At 37.6% G+C, this 16526-nt stretch overlaps 1 protein-coding gene across 2 annotated transcripts; it reads left to right on the top strand.

The window, feature by feature from the left end:
• The first annotated feature begins 14047 nt into the window (after positions 1 to 14047).
• On the top strand, positions 14048 to 16254 carry eny2 (ENY2 transcription and export complex 2 subunit). 2 transcript variants are annotated; one of them, XM_079895727.1, is made up of 5 exons: positions 14048 to 14157; positions 14468 to 14541; positions 14930 to 15000; positions 15084 to 15158; positions 16012 to 16254. In XM_079895727.1, exons 2-5 carry the CDS (start codon positions 14474 to 14476, stop codon positions 16083 to 16085), a joined length of 288 nt encoding a protein of 95 aa, XP_079751853.1. In that variant the 5' UTR covers positions 14048 to 14157; positions 14468 to 14473; the 3' UTR covers positions 16086 to 16254. The 2 variants fall into 2 exon arrangements, with proteins under 2 accessions (XP_079751853.1, XP_079751852.1); XM_079895726.1 differs by having other exon boundaries at positions 14050 to 14107.
• The last annotated feature ends 272 nt before the right edge of the window (positions 16255 to 16526 follow it).

Raw genomic sequence — 16526 nt, 5'->3', positions numbered from 1 at the left:
AGGCCCCGATATAATTTAAGTGAATTCGAAGAACGAACAGCACAGCTGTTCTCCAGAATTTTTCCACTCCTGAGTTCCATCCCCGGGCAAAATCCGTGACGTCTACCCCAGACGTGAGCGGCATACAAAAGACAATAGTACCCATTATAGTCAATGATGCCGTCTATACTGGATGCGGTTATATTTCTATAGTACTTCAAGTGCTCGCGCCATTTCTGACAAGAAGGACATATAGATTCGCATTTTGCAACGGTTGCTTTATGTCGAATGTAGACAGCTTCAAGCTGTTGCGGCATTGTAAGGCAAATCCTGTCAATCCAGTAAAAAATGAGGGGGGAAAAAATGCACAATGTAATGGCACCAAATAGGCCGTTACTGCAAATATACATGCAGCAATGCTTAAAAATAGATTAAATCTGTGGTGTTTGACACCAACAGAAAATTCCCTTGATGCAAAGGGAATCAGTTATTTAAACTACTGTAAAAAAAAAAAAGTGCAGTAGTATTAGTCTAGAAATGTCTAACATTGTGCCATGTTGAAACCAAGAAGGGTATGAAAAGGACTTTTGTTCTCAAATGTAATGAAACAGCAATCATTTGGTCCTTCTGAGGTCTAGATCCAGGCTGCATTCAAAATTCAAATCAAAGAATCTTTTTAATTTGTAAATGATCATTTTTGTAGAGACATAGCACTATTTTTAGGCAACCATATTTCTGAAAAGCTCTGCTAAAAAATAAAAATTAAAAAAAAAATGTAAAAAAATCTTAAACCATTCTAAGCTGTTTTTTAAAGGGTGGTTAGGTTTTGGGAGATCGGCCATCCGACTAGCTGAGCCCCAGCTTGGTCATAATCATAAACCAGCTTAGACCAGCAAACCATCTTAGACTGGTTTGAGTTTGTTTTTTGTTTTTTTGCTTATGCACAATACACTAAAAACAACAACATCAATGTTTTATAATAAGCCATATAATTCTTTTCTATTTTAAATTGTGACTCATCATGCAAACATTAACAAATAATAGTGCTTCTTCAGGAAGACATCAAACGGTCACGGAAATATAGCAATGCAACAGGCAGCGATTCACTTTTGAGTCCTTTGACTCTTCACGGTCCAGTGGTTATTAATAAATCCCTGCTGGTGATGTTTTGAGTGGGAGGGCAAATCACTCTGGGTTTTGAAATTCAGTCCCCATAGAGAAACTAACACTGTCATTCAGTGTGATTACAGCAGCACGTATCAAAATCAAACTCAAGGGTTGCGCTGGCTGCTGTGAGGTTCTTGAAAGATGAGAAATCCACATAGTCTGTTTTCAGAATGGAAGCAATGAACTAGGAAAGAAAGAAACAAAGAAAGAAAGAAAGCAAGAAAGCAAGAAAGAAAGCAAGAAAGCAAGAAAGAAAGAAAGAAAGAAAGAAAGAAAAAGAAAGCAAGAAAGAAAGCAAGAAAGAAAGAAAGAAAGAAAGAAAGAAAGAAAGAAAGAAAGAAAGAAAGAAGTCAGTGTGAAATCAAAATTGACAATTCTTGTTTTTTTATTGAATATTGCAGTATTTACTATAAATGATATGAGGGCGGGACAACCTTTCAATCACATGAGATCCACCAATAGCAAACCACAATGAATCAATCAATTCCCGATGGACAAAATCAAGTCCCGCCCTTGTTCGAGAAGCCGTTTCACTTGAATATATGTCACAATAGGGTACAAAACACGATCGCAACTTCCGTTTCATGCAGACTTCAAGGATCACGTGTGTCCTGAAATGGCACAATGTTCTATTGAAAGATTCTGACCAAATGCTTTCAAAGAGAATTTATCGTGTTTTTGGTGCACAAGAGACTATTCAGATCTCTCATACTGAATTCCAAACAAGTCAATAGTGCATGATTTAGATTCAATACGTTTTGCTTTTAAAAGGAAAAGTTCACCCCAAAATGAAAACTGTAAATAAATGTTATTATTTACTCACCCACATGATTCTTCTGTGGAACAGAAGGTTATCTATGAACGTTTCAAACAGAGTTATTTCAATTAATTGCCTATTCACTCTCTTACACTGGACTGTGTTGCATTAAACTGAATTAATACATTCCATCTCATTAACTTCTGGGATCAGATTGGATTACAGCCAAAGGCGCATTGACTGGAAGAAATGTATTTTTAAAAATCTGAAGAAGTATTACCTCCACTGAAACGGAATGGTTTACATTAACATTGCTTTTCTTGACAGATGCCTTTTGTCAAAAGTGACCTACAAGGTCATACAATATTATGCGGCGACAATTGATTTCCAGCCGATAGCAAAAGATATAAATCAAGTCAAGGCCAAAGTCGAAGGCAATCCTGACAACATGCACATGGTGCCACAAGAATAAGACAGCTAGAGATAACATTTATATAGAAGGTGTGGTTAGTATAAAATGTTTCTTCCACCATAAAGGAGCAAAAAGAATAAAGACAAGCCACAAAGATGCTATGTCTTTATCAACATCAGAAATCCTGTGTGTGAACATTATCAATTGTAACAGATCACAGATTGCCCTGTCTGTATAAATGTCCCTAACAGCAATGAATTTAGTGTATATTAATAAATGACAAGCACATGACCTAATCACTCTAAACTATGGAACACACAACAACTCATGAGGCATGTTTGAAATTCCAGCCCTACAAGATGCATTTAAGCTTTAGGGCACACATAAGAACACATTTTTGAATTTAGAAACATGAGACGTAGGGCAGTGGAATGAAACTAAATGCAAGGTATCGAGGTGTGTGTTTTTAAAAGTTGAACTTGTTTCAACTTGAGCGACATGTTCCCCATGTTTGCTTTATTGCAGTAGCGTTCAATAAAATCACTGTGTACCTGAAAAAATGTCAAGAAACGTTTTTCTAGTGAGTTGTAGCTGTGGACAGCATGCAAACAAACACTGAACCAAATGTAGTCAGATTCACGAACAGACTGTTATGAGCCGGTTCTTCAGTCAATTTTAAATATATACGCAGTGTGACCAGTTTAATCCGACTCTTGAACAAATTACTCTTATGAGACGCCTCTTTGTGTTGAATAGAACATCACACATTGCGACCAGTGTAGTCCGATTCTCTAATGAATGAGCCAGTACTTTTAATAATTTGATTATTCAATGATTTGATTTAGTCAGAAAATCCCTCACTGAACTGAATCATTCAGAGCATTTCCGGAATCAACATTTGACTCAAAACTGCAAGTTATCATTCTTTTCAGTGATGCAGAATCCTGTTTTTGCAGTGGGCCTAAAGAGTGTGTGTGTGTGTGTGTGTGTGTGTGTGTGTGTGTGTGTGTGTGTGTGTGTGTGTGTGTGTGTGTGTGTGTGTGTGTGTGTGTGTGTGTGTGTGTGTGTGTGAAATCAATCTACCTGGTTAGGCTTCTACTTGGAAACCTTTGTTTTGTTTCAGCAATTGAACCTCCGTGAAGTTTGAGGAATTAGTCGCATGAGCCTTCCTGACCTAAGCTCATTTATTACCATTCGCGTCTCCATCTAAGATCAATCACTGTGGCAGCAATAACGCTTCTCCAAATACTAGCTAAAGATCATCAATAAACCATTAGTAAAGAGCTTCTCAACGCTCAAACACTGGACTCTGTCTCTGGTTGGGCTGAAGATCAACACAGTCTGTCTGAGGAGGCTTGTGCTTATTAGATTGGAGCCTTCAAACCTCTAACCCTAAAGGTCATTTGCAGCATTCGTGGTTATTAATTCTCAGTTGAATGTCACCACACATCACATTCACCCTAGATTCAGACAGGATTTCCCCACCAGTATGTGCACATCCACAAATGTGTATGCTGGAATGTGCAGAATTATAGCCTACTGAGTAAGACGTCTTGCAATTATGTATTTGTGTATAATTAGTTTATTTTGAGACCTCCTGGCGTATTCCATACCATGTATGATATTTTAATGAACAGGAAATTACCAAAGGATGTCTTTATACCAGCTTGTCATTTATATGACCAGAGGAGATAGAAATGACAACATGGCATTAAAAGAAGCTATTCAGCCTGCATGTTAATGAACTAATTATCTAGTAAATATGCTGTGTAAATGTGAGTTTTGTAACTAGCCAAAGTACCAGAGGACTGCTTTCAGCCTGGAAACTCCATTTCAGTTGATGAATTCCTGTAGGGGCAGTGTTGCCGCCTATCCCATCAACAGAGAGCAGAAGGACATGAGAAATATCCTCAGTCCATCTCTGACACTCCACACAGCTGCATGAAAAATGACATGGCAGTTCGCACACTGGTCACAGTCCAAAGCTGGATGTTTTTCCAGGCTTTGCCACCCTCCCAAAAGAATCATCAAATATTCAGCCATGGTTATCTGAAAGCAAGAATTAGTAGTCATTTGGCACAAACAACATGATTGAGTCCCACACTGCGGCGTTAGTTGGCATTATCATATGATGGATCCACCATCCAGTATTGGAAAAGCTTTTTCAAAAAGTTTAGCTTTCTAAACAGTTAAACTACAGTTAAGCTACTTGTGTAATTGGCTACACTGCAAGCTAAATACATAACTATAACATTTAAGCTAAAATAAAGATGGATAAATAAAAATGGAGATGTAATAGAGAAGTAGAGAAGAGGAATTGTCATATTGTGAAATACAAAGTCACAGTTATGACAATACAGTTGCAATTGTGAGATAAAAAAAAAAAACACAAAACAGTCCAATTTTTATTTTTAGAAATTTGCTTCCATATACAGCATTAAACTTGAGCAGATACATTTCGATTTCATATAACTAAAGCAAAACTTTAAAACATTTTATAGTGTAATAAAAACAAAAATTGTATAGTGTATTAAATTCCCCATGAAGTCAATAATTGAAGAGTTCAGATGCAAAAGCCTCTAAGTGCCGTCTGAAATTTTCTTCTAGAATGATCATTTTTATCAAGCTTGTATATTTAAGTTCAGTAAATTCACTTAAATGGCAATGCAAATTACCTATTAATTGTCATTTAAGTGAAATTACTGAACTTAAATATGCGAGCTTGATAAAAATGATCATTCTAGAAGAAAATTTCAGACGGCACTTAGAGGCTTTTGCATCTGAACTCTTCAATTGTATCCCTTAAAACTCATCTTTGATAAGCAAAATTGCTAATTTAAATGTTTTTTTCCTTGGAAATAAAATCTTCTTAAAATAGCTTGAATGTAACTTTACACCCTTGCCTCATTTAGTATACGCGGTTCTATGAATATGCAAATTAGCCCCGCCTCCACTCACACCAGCTCCACTCCTTAATGATCACACGTTGACGTGATTGGTTACAAAGTAGTTTGTGACATCAGAAAAAAACTTCAAGAGATTTCAAACTGCATTTTTGCCTTTGGTTCACTGCAGTTTTAAGTAGAAAATACTCAGCAATGGTGTTGACTTAATTTGCACATGGTTTGTCTTAAAGCATATTAAAAACACCGCATAGACATATATACAACATTAAAAGCTTGATTTTCACCACAGGGGGACTTAAAAAATAAATACACTACAAAAAAGTAGCAAGATGAAGCCTAGAGACTGGAGTCGAATTGCTTTTTTACACAAACTATCTGATCAAACCAATTCTAAGAGAAATTTAACTTTATAACACTGAATATGAAATATAGGATACAATAAAACAGCAAGGTAGCATTTTGACGCACTAAACCTTTACTTAATGAATAAACAAAAAGCTGTAAAAGCTACTTTTAATTTACTCTCAACATTGATGCTACCACAAGGCAATAATCATTATATAACAAGAGCAGGGATTTCTCTATGTGCCCTAGAAGTGTAATTGTTGTTTATACATTGTGTAGACGTGACTGGAAAAAGTACACAAGCAACCAAAAAAAAAGAATAATAGCTGGAGAAAAAAGGCAGAAAGAAAATGAGTCTATCATCACCCACATCATCAATTGCAGTTCAGCAACTCCGACACCACAGAGACAGTGAACATATTGACTGATACTGGCAGAGGAAACAAACAAAGACCTAAAAAAGCTCTCACCTCAATTTTCCTTTGAACACATCTGCTATACTGAAGCCCTAAGCTGCGGTGCTGATGCTGAATGTGTTTAAAATAGCCCTCCATGTGATTAACTACTTGAGGTGGAAGCTGACCTCATAAATTCCCTCTTTGCCGCACTGATGTTTGTCATCTCAGGATTTATTTGCAGCATTTCTATCGGCCACAACAGAGTGCCTTATTTCAAATTCAGCGTCGGCCTACTTCATTAAACATGCAACGACACTGCAGAGCTGCAGGTGGCTGAGAGAATCAAAGCAATGACTGTAACTTAAGCAAGTGTGTCTCTCTGAGGGTTCTCTCTGAGGGAAACCCATTTGTGGCACTGAGATTAGCTGCTAAGTATAGATGTGGAGCTTAAACAAATAAACAACATGTTATGGTACTGCTGAGGTCAAGATTGCATTATGCGATGGGGTTACCCTGGGGTAGCAGGGTTATGGAAAGCATGCTGATTCCCTGTTAATTATTGACGGTCAGTGACAGCCCTGATGCCAGGCTTGAGTACACAGTGCAGCTTCTCTCGAGAGAAGTTCTTTACCGCTGCATCTCAAACAAGATTTCATCAATGGCACAATCACCAATTTCCCAAAGCAGCTTATGCATAATCATCAAATGAATGCCTCCGCATGCTCTGTTCTTCATCGAGTGGTTTTTGCACCAAACCGGTTTGTCACTGATTAAAGCTGAAGCAAACGAGTGTCGCTGATGAGAGGGACGCATCCTCCACACTTCAACGTTCCCACCTGAGCCCTAAATCTTCGGGCTGTCTGATAGCGATCGCTATCTCACTCAAGAGAAGATCTCTACAATGTCATCAGGTAATGAGCACAAGAAGAAAGACTCATTTATTTCAGTTTTATAATCGCACTTTTGTGATTAGTGATTCGACGTGCAGCGGCTGCTGGGTCGGGAATGACAAGGGGTGGGGGAAAAAATCGATTCTTCGATGCATCGCGATGCGGACGTGGACGATTCTGAATCGATTCACAAATGTCAAAAAATCGATTTTCTAAAAAAAAAATATATGTATTTTTTTCTAATAACGTAATATTGACGGAACGCAAAAGGCGGAACTCTAGGCGGACGTGCAATGCGCGGACAGTCCGTGGCGCGCACATATAACAGAGTCGCGTACAACAGACGCATGATGGTTGAGCGCAAATTCGAACGGCACCCTCTTCGTTAAAAGCTAACGTATGTAAAATTGGCAGTTTCATTGTTACCTATTTAGTATTTTTGTATGAGAGCTGCTTTCTGTATTGTTTAGTTTTCACATCAGTACACTGTGTAAACCGATCTGTTGTACGTTATACTGCAATATGTGCAATGTCAGTCACAAAAAGTTACATTTTAACTGTGCTCTCTGCAGATGTTCATTCACTTTTTTTGTATAAGCTGTTTTTTAATTGTGGTATACAGCAAACATTTCAAGTCATAACTCTTTATTATTTAGTTGTGTATAAGAGTGGCTTTGTTACTAATTATTCAGAATACCGGTATGCGTAAAGCCTGTTTTATACTTCTGCGTCGAACTGCCGCCGTAGCTACGTCGTAGGCTGTGTGTAGCGCGCGTACCCTACGGCGTACCCTGACGTGCACCTCTCCAAAAATGTAACAACGCGTCAATTCTACGCGGACACAAGCGCGGTGATTGGTCTGCCAGAACCCCTCCCTCGGGGTTTCACATGCTCCCTAGGTGCGCGTCAACGCGGACAATGACAGAAGTATAAATTAAAACCAACACGTTGCCTACGGCGTATAGGCTCCGGCGTAGGTCCGACGCAGAAGTATAATGAGGCCTTAAGTCCAGCATTATATTTGTATGAGAGCTGCTGCTGGTACATCATTCTATATTTTTTAACGAAAACTGTTTGTGATTTTGCTACAACAAAATGTTTTTTGTCTGAAGGATTATATTGCTCATTGGAAATAACAAGAGGATGTTGGTTAGAAGTCTATTATTAAATGCTAGAGATTCAGAATATGCCGAAGTTTGTAATAATTTACTACAATTACGCTGCTAGTACAGGCACACATTTATTTTCCTGTTGGTTCTTTGCAATGTTGGGACATATGCTGGCAAATGTAACCTTACAATTGACTTGCCAAATCACTTCCATTTGTTTTATTAATAAAATTAATATAGGAAGTATTGGAAGTAAGTTCGTTATGGGTCATCATAAATACTTTGCTTTAAAGGTACCAAGTAAGTAAAAAAAAAAAAAAAAAAATCGTTAATAATCGATAATCGTTACCCTCTGAATCGGAATCGAATCGAATCGTGAGGTGCCTAGAGATTCCCACCCCTATGCATTACAATGGTTAAATGAACACATTTAAAAGCTGTTGTAAGCAATTTGAGCACCATGAGAAAAAATAATGTCTGTTTCCAAAAAGGTTTCCCAAACAGCCATATGGACCAAGGAATGCCTGGAAATTCAGCATTTCCATTCATCTCAATAATTGATCAAAGCACGTGACTTTCTTCCAGTCATCTTTGCTAACAGGCAATTTTGGGAATTTTTTTTTTAACCTTTTCTGTAAATGCCATATGACTAATCGCTTTGGATCCACAGGAAATTACATCATGACAACGCTGATTAAATGAAGTTTTATGTAACAAAGTTCGGGAGGAGCATGTTCAGGTAATCATCCAATCAGCACAAGAAGAAGCCAGTATAAATAAAGCCTTCCCTTACCTCCTGTCTCATGACAAATTTCTCAGCATCCCGCCACCACCCCATCACCTCACATTCAGATGGGTCTGCTCATAGATACCCATGATCTATACATTCATAGGGGGAGTACTCTGGGGTCAGGCCGAATTCCGAGCTCGGAGCCCTCCCCCCGGACAGCAAGCCAAATACGCATTATAATATTACATCAGATTTCATTAACATGTGAACTCGTGAAATCTTATTTTAGTATTACTTATATAATATTAAGAGTGTTTATTAATATTTTGAATTAGCAGTTATCGTTTTAAATTAGTCTATGTGCTTTTGTCATTTTATTCGTTTTTTTAATAAATTTGATTTAGTTTTAATTTATATTTATTTATCATTTTGGTAATACTTTAGATTAGGGTCCAATTCTCACTATTAACTTATTAGCATGCATTTATTAGTACTTATAAAGCACATATTAATACCTTATTCTGCATGAACATATTCTGCATCCCTTAATCCTACCCATCTTAACTTAACAATTACCTTACTAATTATTATTAAGCAATAATTCAGAGTTTATTGAGGCAAAAGTCATAGTTAATAGTTAATTGTGAGAATTGGACCCTAATCTAAAGTGTGACCCTAATTTCCATTTAAGTTAAGTGTATTTTTTCATCTAATATTTATATTTTATTTTACTCAAGCTTTATTTCAGTTAACGCAAACACTTTTTAATAGTTTTAGATATCAATAACAACATAGTAGAAATGCAAATATAAAATCAAATCAAATATATAAATAAAAATATCACACTTTAAGGAGCCTTTCAACAAAGATTAGGAGCCAGCAACCAGGGGCTGCTGACAAAAAAAGGATAAATGCAGTGGGCTTAAACAGAATGGTCCAATTACTATGTGCTCTGGATGCATTTAGACTGCACATATAGATAGATTTTTACAATTAATAACCAAATATCTTAATGGCAGGAAGCTTCTCTTTACATCTGATACACTTAAACAGTATTAGTCAGCATGCAATGGTGATGTTTTCTGAATAATGCCAAGCAAGAACACGATTTCTTCTGCGTCTTTCACTCTGACGTTTAAATTATATAACAAAGGCAAATGGCCCTGGATCATGACGAATTAAATGGCGGCTGTGAAGTTGCCAGGCATTAGCAGCTGTAAGTGGCAGATCGAGTGCCGCACAAGGCTGTGGAGGAGAGAGATTGTGAATCACCATGTCCCCTTCCATAAAACACCACCTGGAGAAACTTCCAGAAACAATTAAGCTGTTTTAATGATACTTCTAACCCTTTAAAAAGGCCTATGACCAATATAACATTTTCCTAAGGCTTAACATTTATGGTTTTCCTGTAAGCCATTAAAGCCAGTTTTTGGTTTAAAGACGATACTGTTCATCCAAGGAGAATCTCGATTGAATATTCCGGTACATTCCTCGGCATGTCTCATCTGCACTTAACTTCAATGGACAGTGAATGATAAAAATGAGGCAAAAGAGGATAAAAACGTATCAAGCCAAGGGAAAAGATTATGTTTTGACTGCTCACCTCCTATCACTTACACAACTTTGATGATTAATTATAAATTTATATCTCAGCGCATCAACAAAACTGTCAGATTATGTTCTGCACCTCATATTTCAACAGTTAATTGTTTATTTCGAGAACTTATAATTGCACAAAAAGTTTTAAGTTAAGCTGAAAGGAGACCTCTCTTCTCTTGTTTAAAGAGACACTGACTCTATAACAGACCTTGTAACCCATCAATCGCTCTGTCAGACCAGGACGTTTCCACTTGAGTGCTCACTCACCCCTCAATCGTATAGCCTCAGTTCATGACTTTAACACACTTACCGGTCAGTATCAATAAAAATCAACACACAATGTCTGGAAAGGTGTTAACGGCAAACGTTATGAACCCTAGCCCATTCAGCCCAGAGCTTATAATGCTTAGAAATCAGTAAATCAAAGGCAATTAAAATTCATGAGGCATCTAAAAGCTCAGTAGAGTGTTTAATTAAACTAGAGACGAGAAAATCCACGGTAACAGACTGTCATGGGGTCTGCAAATCAAGCATAATAAGACCCCTTAAAAAGTACAATGTCACACGTTTTAGCAGTTTATGACACCCCCGTGGTTTAATTAGCTGATGTGGGTGGAAATTATATAATTTAGATAATTGTAATACTTTTTGTCTAACCACCAGAGGTTTGGTCCTAGAACTGAGGAAGTCAGCTACACCTGTCTGCTCCAAATATCAGTCGTATTTAAGATCTGTAATTATAAAGCAGACTTAAAGAGCAAGAACTGATGTCAAATATGTTTCAGACCTTTCTGACTTAAAATGTATATTTGTTATAAATAATATCTTTGCTATTTTTTGCTATTTTTGTGGAAACCGTTATATGTTTTTCAAAGATTATTTGATGAATAGAAAGCTCAAAAGAACAGCGTTAAAGGGATACTTCACCTCTGGAAAGATGAATGTGTATTTAAAATAGGTCATTTATGTAGAAGAAATGTGAAATTATTTTTGAATTTGGAGCTTTCTAGACTGAGAAAAGCCAGAAAATGTATTTTTGGCTTATGTGGATGAAAGACAACAACTCCCAGAATGCACTTGCTTCGCTGCCCTAGGCCACTCCCAAGCCACGCCTACCGGTAAGAGAGCGCAGCTGAAAACAACAACACTAGCTGCTAGTGAGTCTCCGTGACGAGTTTGCCCGGGATTTTCGAGATCGCCCAAAATGTCCGGGATTCGGCTTTTGCGTTCTACAGTCGCCATTCATTATGTTTACTGTGGCGAGCAGGACGAGGCTGACGGCCGCGGGAGAACGGCGCGAGGCCGGTGGCGTGATTACTGAGACGCAGCGGTCTCGCATCTCTCACGGAGGAGCGGGAATTTTCTTAGCAATGTTAAAACGCACATCAACCGATCACTTGTTTAGTGTTCATGTAAACACTACATTCAGATTCACCAATCGGAATGAATTCAGTTAGATTGAAACAAAAGGTGTGCATGTAAACAATGAATGGCGACTGGAGAAAGCAAAAGCTGAATCTCGGACATTTTGGACGATCTCGACGGCCGGACATGTCCGGGAAAAAGAGGATGGTAACCCCTACTACTCAGCTTTCTCCACAGAACAAGAGCCTATTAGCTAAGCTTCCAAAGAAAGACGGCTGACACTGTGTACATTCTGTGAGTGAGATCCCACCTCCTATGGGCGGGTTGAAAACATGCGGAACAGCTCCTTCTACTGGCTGTAGTCTCTAGCCTCTGGCCAAAAAATCCTCCGATGACGCAAAATGACGATTTTTGCGTCATCGGAGGATTTTTTCCAGACAAAAAATACATAAATCTCTCATCTCAGGGAGATATGAGGGGGGAAAGCATGGTCATTCGAAAATAATACAGGTTTTTTACTAATACAAAGCTTAATGCTAAATCCTGAAGTATCCCTTTAATTTAAACTATAACTTTTTCAAACAATGTCTTTACTGTACTTTTTGATCAATGTAATGCTTATTACCTGAATAAAATAATTACTTTCTTACTGACCCCAACCTTTTTATTAGCGCAATTTTCCACCGGACAAAATTGCGCTTGTTAACTCATGATTTCTGTTCTGTGCGTCTGTGCGCACCAATCTTGCACTTCTATCTACTCCTCAACCAGACCACCTAGAGACTTCGGGTTTTCGGCATTATGTTAAGGAAGGTCTAATCTCGGGAACGCACAAAAAAATCCAGGAAAAGATTTACTATCTCTTAGTGTTGTGATCCCATGAGGTGAGAAAATTGCGCTAAATGTGCATAGTTATTCGTTTTCACAAGTTCGACTTGGCATAAATAGTCCAGACTAAACAATATGTATCAGTGAAATAAAATGTTCTACCTGAGACTTACTCACAGGTGTTCTGCCTGCATCAAACAGACAGTTAGGATGAATTCTTCTGCCTCACTGAAAGGCTTCTGGCTGCTGCTTTCCCAGAAATAGTTATTCTGTGAAACAAGTGCATGGAAGCAGAAAACCACCATAGAGAAGGAAACACTTCTTGGGGATTTTAACTCTATTTACACTGACATGTTGGCACACAGGCCATCACAGACATGTAGGTTTAATTCAAGTTATAACCTATTTAACCAATAAATGTCCCTGGTGTTGTCTTCTCTGAAGGTGGTTTGCAAGAGTAGTTTCCTACACAGGATGATAACTTAAAGGAGTAGTTCAAAAAAAAAAGAAAGTCAGGCATCATTTACTCCCTCCTGTTAAACACAGAAAGTGGATTATGTTTGTGATACATTCATTGTAGCTGCATAATAAAGAGTGACCAGCACAGCACATCATTAAAATGACCCTTTAGAATAATGTGAATAAAAGTGGATGACATGAGGGTGAGAAATAATGGCAGAATATTCGTTTTGGGATAAACTTGAAAACTTCCTCTTCAAGCTACCAGAAAGCTTTGCGTTTTCGTCCTAAGTGACATGGCAGATGAAACAGATTCTCTGCCAACATAACTCTGGTTCATTCATGAGTGCTCAATCATCTTTGGTCTCACCTAATCTTTATCACATGTAGTTTGGAAAATGTATGAGCAAAGCTTATATCTTTCTTCTACAGCTGCATAACTCAGTGCTATTTTACATATTTGAGGCATCACATGATATTCCAATTTGTATTCTCAATTCTTACCTGATCTAATCAGAAGCAGACACCCTTGAGAAAACAGTGGATTTTGTAAGGCATTCTCTATGACACATCGCCATCTTGTGGTACAGGATACCTTCATAAAAAGGAAAGAAAATGTAAATATTAATTTCGTATCAATGCGTGTAATATTACAATAAAATAAGCGTAATTCAACCTTCAGAAAAGTTTACCTTAAGTTCATGCGTGACGTGTGGTATTTGTGATGTAGGTTCAGACAGGCCTAAAACCATGGATTGCTATAGTGGCATGTAAGATCAATGAATAGCTATGATGAATAGATTACACTTAAATAGATGAATTGACTAATATGACCGAATGTCTCAAAATGCCGTCTAGTGAAAACATGGTACAAGACAGCTTCGCTCTTTCTTCACATGTGTGTAGAATAACTACGGCGTATTTTTAACTACTACAAGCACACTATTTTAACGACAGTTAAAATGTTAGAGAAGTTTAGCATGTATTCAAAAACATGTAGGACGCGGGTTTTATTTGGGGTAAATCATACAAGTTTAGAACGCCATACACATTGAAACTGTATAGGAACCATAAATAGGAAGGAACCTTCCGCCGATCATCGTGTTTCTGTGGGGAAGATAAAGGGTGTGCGGAACGGCCGGCTACAACAACAGCAAAGAGAGGTCCGCATACACGCCGATGAGAACATTATGCTTATTTTCGTCAGTATTTGGTACGTTTATTAAACAATATTAAGTTATAATTGCAACAACGATAACCTGATATGCTGCATCTGTAACGGGCTATAAAACAGTCCACCAGTGTTCTTTAACAAAACACCAAAAATGCAAATTAGTGCATCTGATTAAATGTCTTTTTCTTTTCTTTCAAAAATCCGGCTAGATGTCTTGTTTGTTTATGCGTAATGTAAAAATGAGACGTGAAATGTGTTTTGTGAGTGGGCACAACCTTTGTCTCTGGCACTATCTAGCCTATGAGCTCGATATCACGTCACGTTTCATCATCTTTACTTCTTATTTCAGATTAATATGAGTAAAGAATCACAAATGAGGGCCGCCATAAACCAGAAGTTAATTGAAATGGGTGAGAGGGAGAGGTAAGTGCCTATAATCCTCGTGTTCCTCCATGAGCTAAAACCTAGTAAGTTACGTACTTGTACAACGTTTTTGGGCATCATAGTCTCAAACACTAGTGATTTGCCTACCTGGACACACGTTCCTTGAGTTTATGAAATTTAAGTAATTTCAGAAAAGTTTTAGACATTTTGCTCTACTGTATTTGGTTTGGCTACAAATTGCTCTTTGTGAGTAGTCACAAATGACTGGAAAGGTCATGGACATTCATTGTTTGAAAGCTGTGAGAACCCTGTAGACAGCATTTATTGTAGAAATGCTTTCTAGGTAGAGAACTATGTTTTTAGTAGTTCTCACTACGACTCACCCATCGCATTTCATCTATTAATCTCTGCTTTGCTTTTTGATCAGGTTAAAGGAGTTGCTTCGAGCCAAGCTCATCGAGTGTGGCTGGAGAGATCAGCTCAAAGCACTCTGCAAAGGTAGGACGGTAGTCTGATCTCTCTCAAATCATTGTATATGTTCCATGGTTGTTTTTTAAAGCAGCATCGTCGTTGTTTTGCAGAGGTGATCAAGGAGAAAGGAATAGAGAATGTTACTGTAGAGGACTTGGTTGCTGGAGTTACCCCTAAAGGAAGAGGTAGGCTGAAATTAACATTATCCCATAACACCTCAAGCCAATCTAAGTGTATATGACTTTCTTTTTTCAGCCAAACACAATCAGAGTTATATTAAAAAATATCCTGGCTCTTCCTAGCTTTATAATGGGAGTGAATAGAGCCTGAGTTTTTGAAGCTCCAAAAAGTGTGTGCGTGCGTCCATCCATCATAAAAGTAATTCATACTGCTCCAGGGGGTTAATAACGGCCTTCCAAAGAGAAGCGATGTATTTTTGTCAGAAAAATATCTATATTTATAACTTTATAAACTATAATCACTGGCGAGTCGAGTTCTGGTGGAAGAGTGACCTCTGATCCCATGTATGATGTTGGAGTAGCGTAAGCTTAGGTGAGAGTAGACTCCTCTCACGGTTCAAACAAATAGGGCTGGGCAAAAAAATGGTGGTTACCAAAAGGCACTGATTACAGTTTATAAAGTTATAATTATGTATATTTTTCTTACAATAATCCCTCGCTTTGCTTCATAAGGCCTTTATTAACCCACTGGAGCTGTATGGATTATTTTTATGATGGATGGTTGTGCTTTTTGGAACTTCAAAAACTCTATTTACTTCCATTATAAAGCTTGGAAGAGTCAGGATATTTTGTAATATAACTGATAGTGTTTGGCTGAAAGAAGAAAGTCATATATAGCTAGGCTGGCTTGAGGGTGAGTAAATTATGGGATCATTTTCAGTGTTGGGTGAACTAACCCATGTAACTACATCCCCCACACTTTTTTTATTTTTTTTATTGATACCATTTGGGTGTTAACAAGTCCCGCCAAAGATGAAAAAATGAATATCGTTAATTATAACTCTCTTATGTTCATCAGCCCTGGTGCCTGACAGTGTAAAGAAGGAGCTGCTGCAGAGAATAAGAGCCTTCCTCGCCCAGCACTCGACATGATGCTCAGTATATCTGAAAATACTGTCAGAGTATCTCATTTTTATATTGACATTATGCCAATAGCAATGCCAGAGTGCTATAAATAAGTTAAACCGTTTCATGGTGTGATTTCACTCTTCATTGTGTATTTTGTTACTGCCAATAAAGGTTGATCATGTTTGTACACAAACAGTATTATTTTGAACAGCTTGAATAACTTAACCTGTTAAGTTACTTAAATGGTTGTAATTCAAAAGTTATAAAAATTGACTAAAGCAAACGCACTGAATTTATTTTATACAAAATATATATCTCACAAGATTTGGACTCAATAATTGCTAGAAAATCAAAGCCATGTCTAACTAAGTTGTATTCCAAAATTTGAAGTTGATATCACAAAAATGGAGCCTGCTAAAAGTTTTTAAATACTGTTTTCATGGTAATACAATGTTCAAATTCAAA

This window comes from Squalius cephalus, assembly GCF_949319135.1.
Source record: "Squalius cephalus genome assembly, chromosome: 15".
NCBI lineage: Eukaryota > Metazoa > Chordata > Actinopteri > Cypriniformes > Leuciscidae > Squalius > Squalius cephalus.
Note: the sequence above shows the minus strand (reverse complement) of the source record. Positions and strands in the feature narration are given on the sequence as shown.

Excerpts from the sequence above, each read along its gene's own strand:
- eny2 (XM_079895727.1), top strand. The coding sequence starts at position 14,474 with ATGAGTAAAGAATCACAAATGAGGGCCGCCATAAACCAGAAGTTAATT. Across the intron at positions 14,542-14,929 it reads GAAATGGGTGAGAGGGAGAG|GTTAAAGGAGTTGCTTCGAG; the intron begins GTAAGTGCCTAT and ends CTTTTTGATCAG. Across the intron at positions 15,159-16,011 it reads AGTTACCCCTAAAGGAAGAG|CCCTGGTGCCTGACAGTGTA; the intron begins GTAGGCTGAAAT and ends TATGTTCATCAG.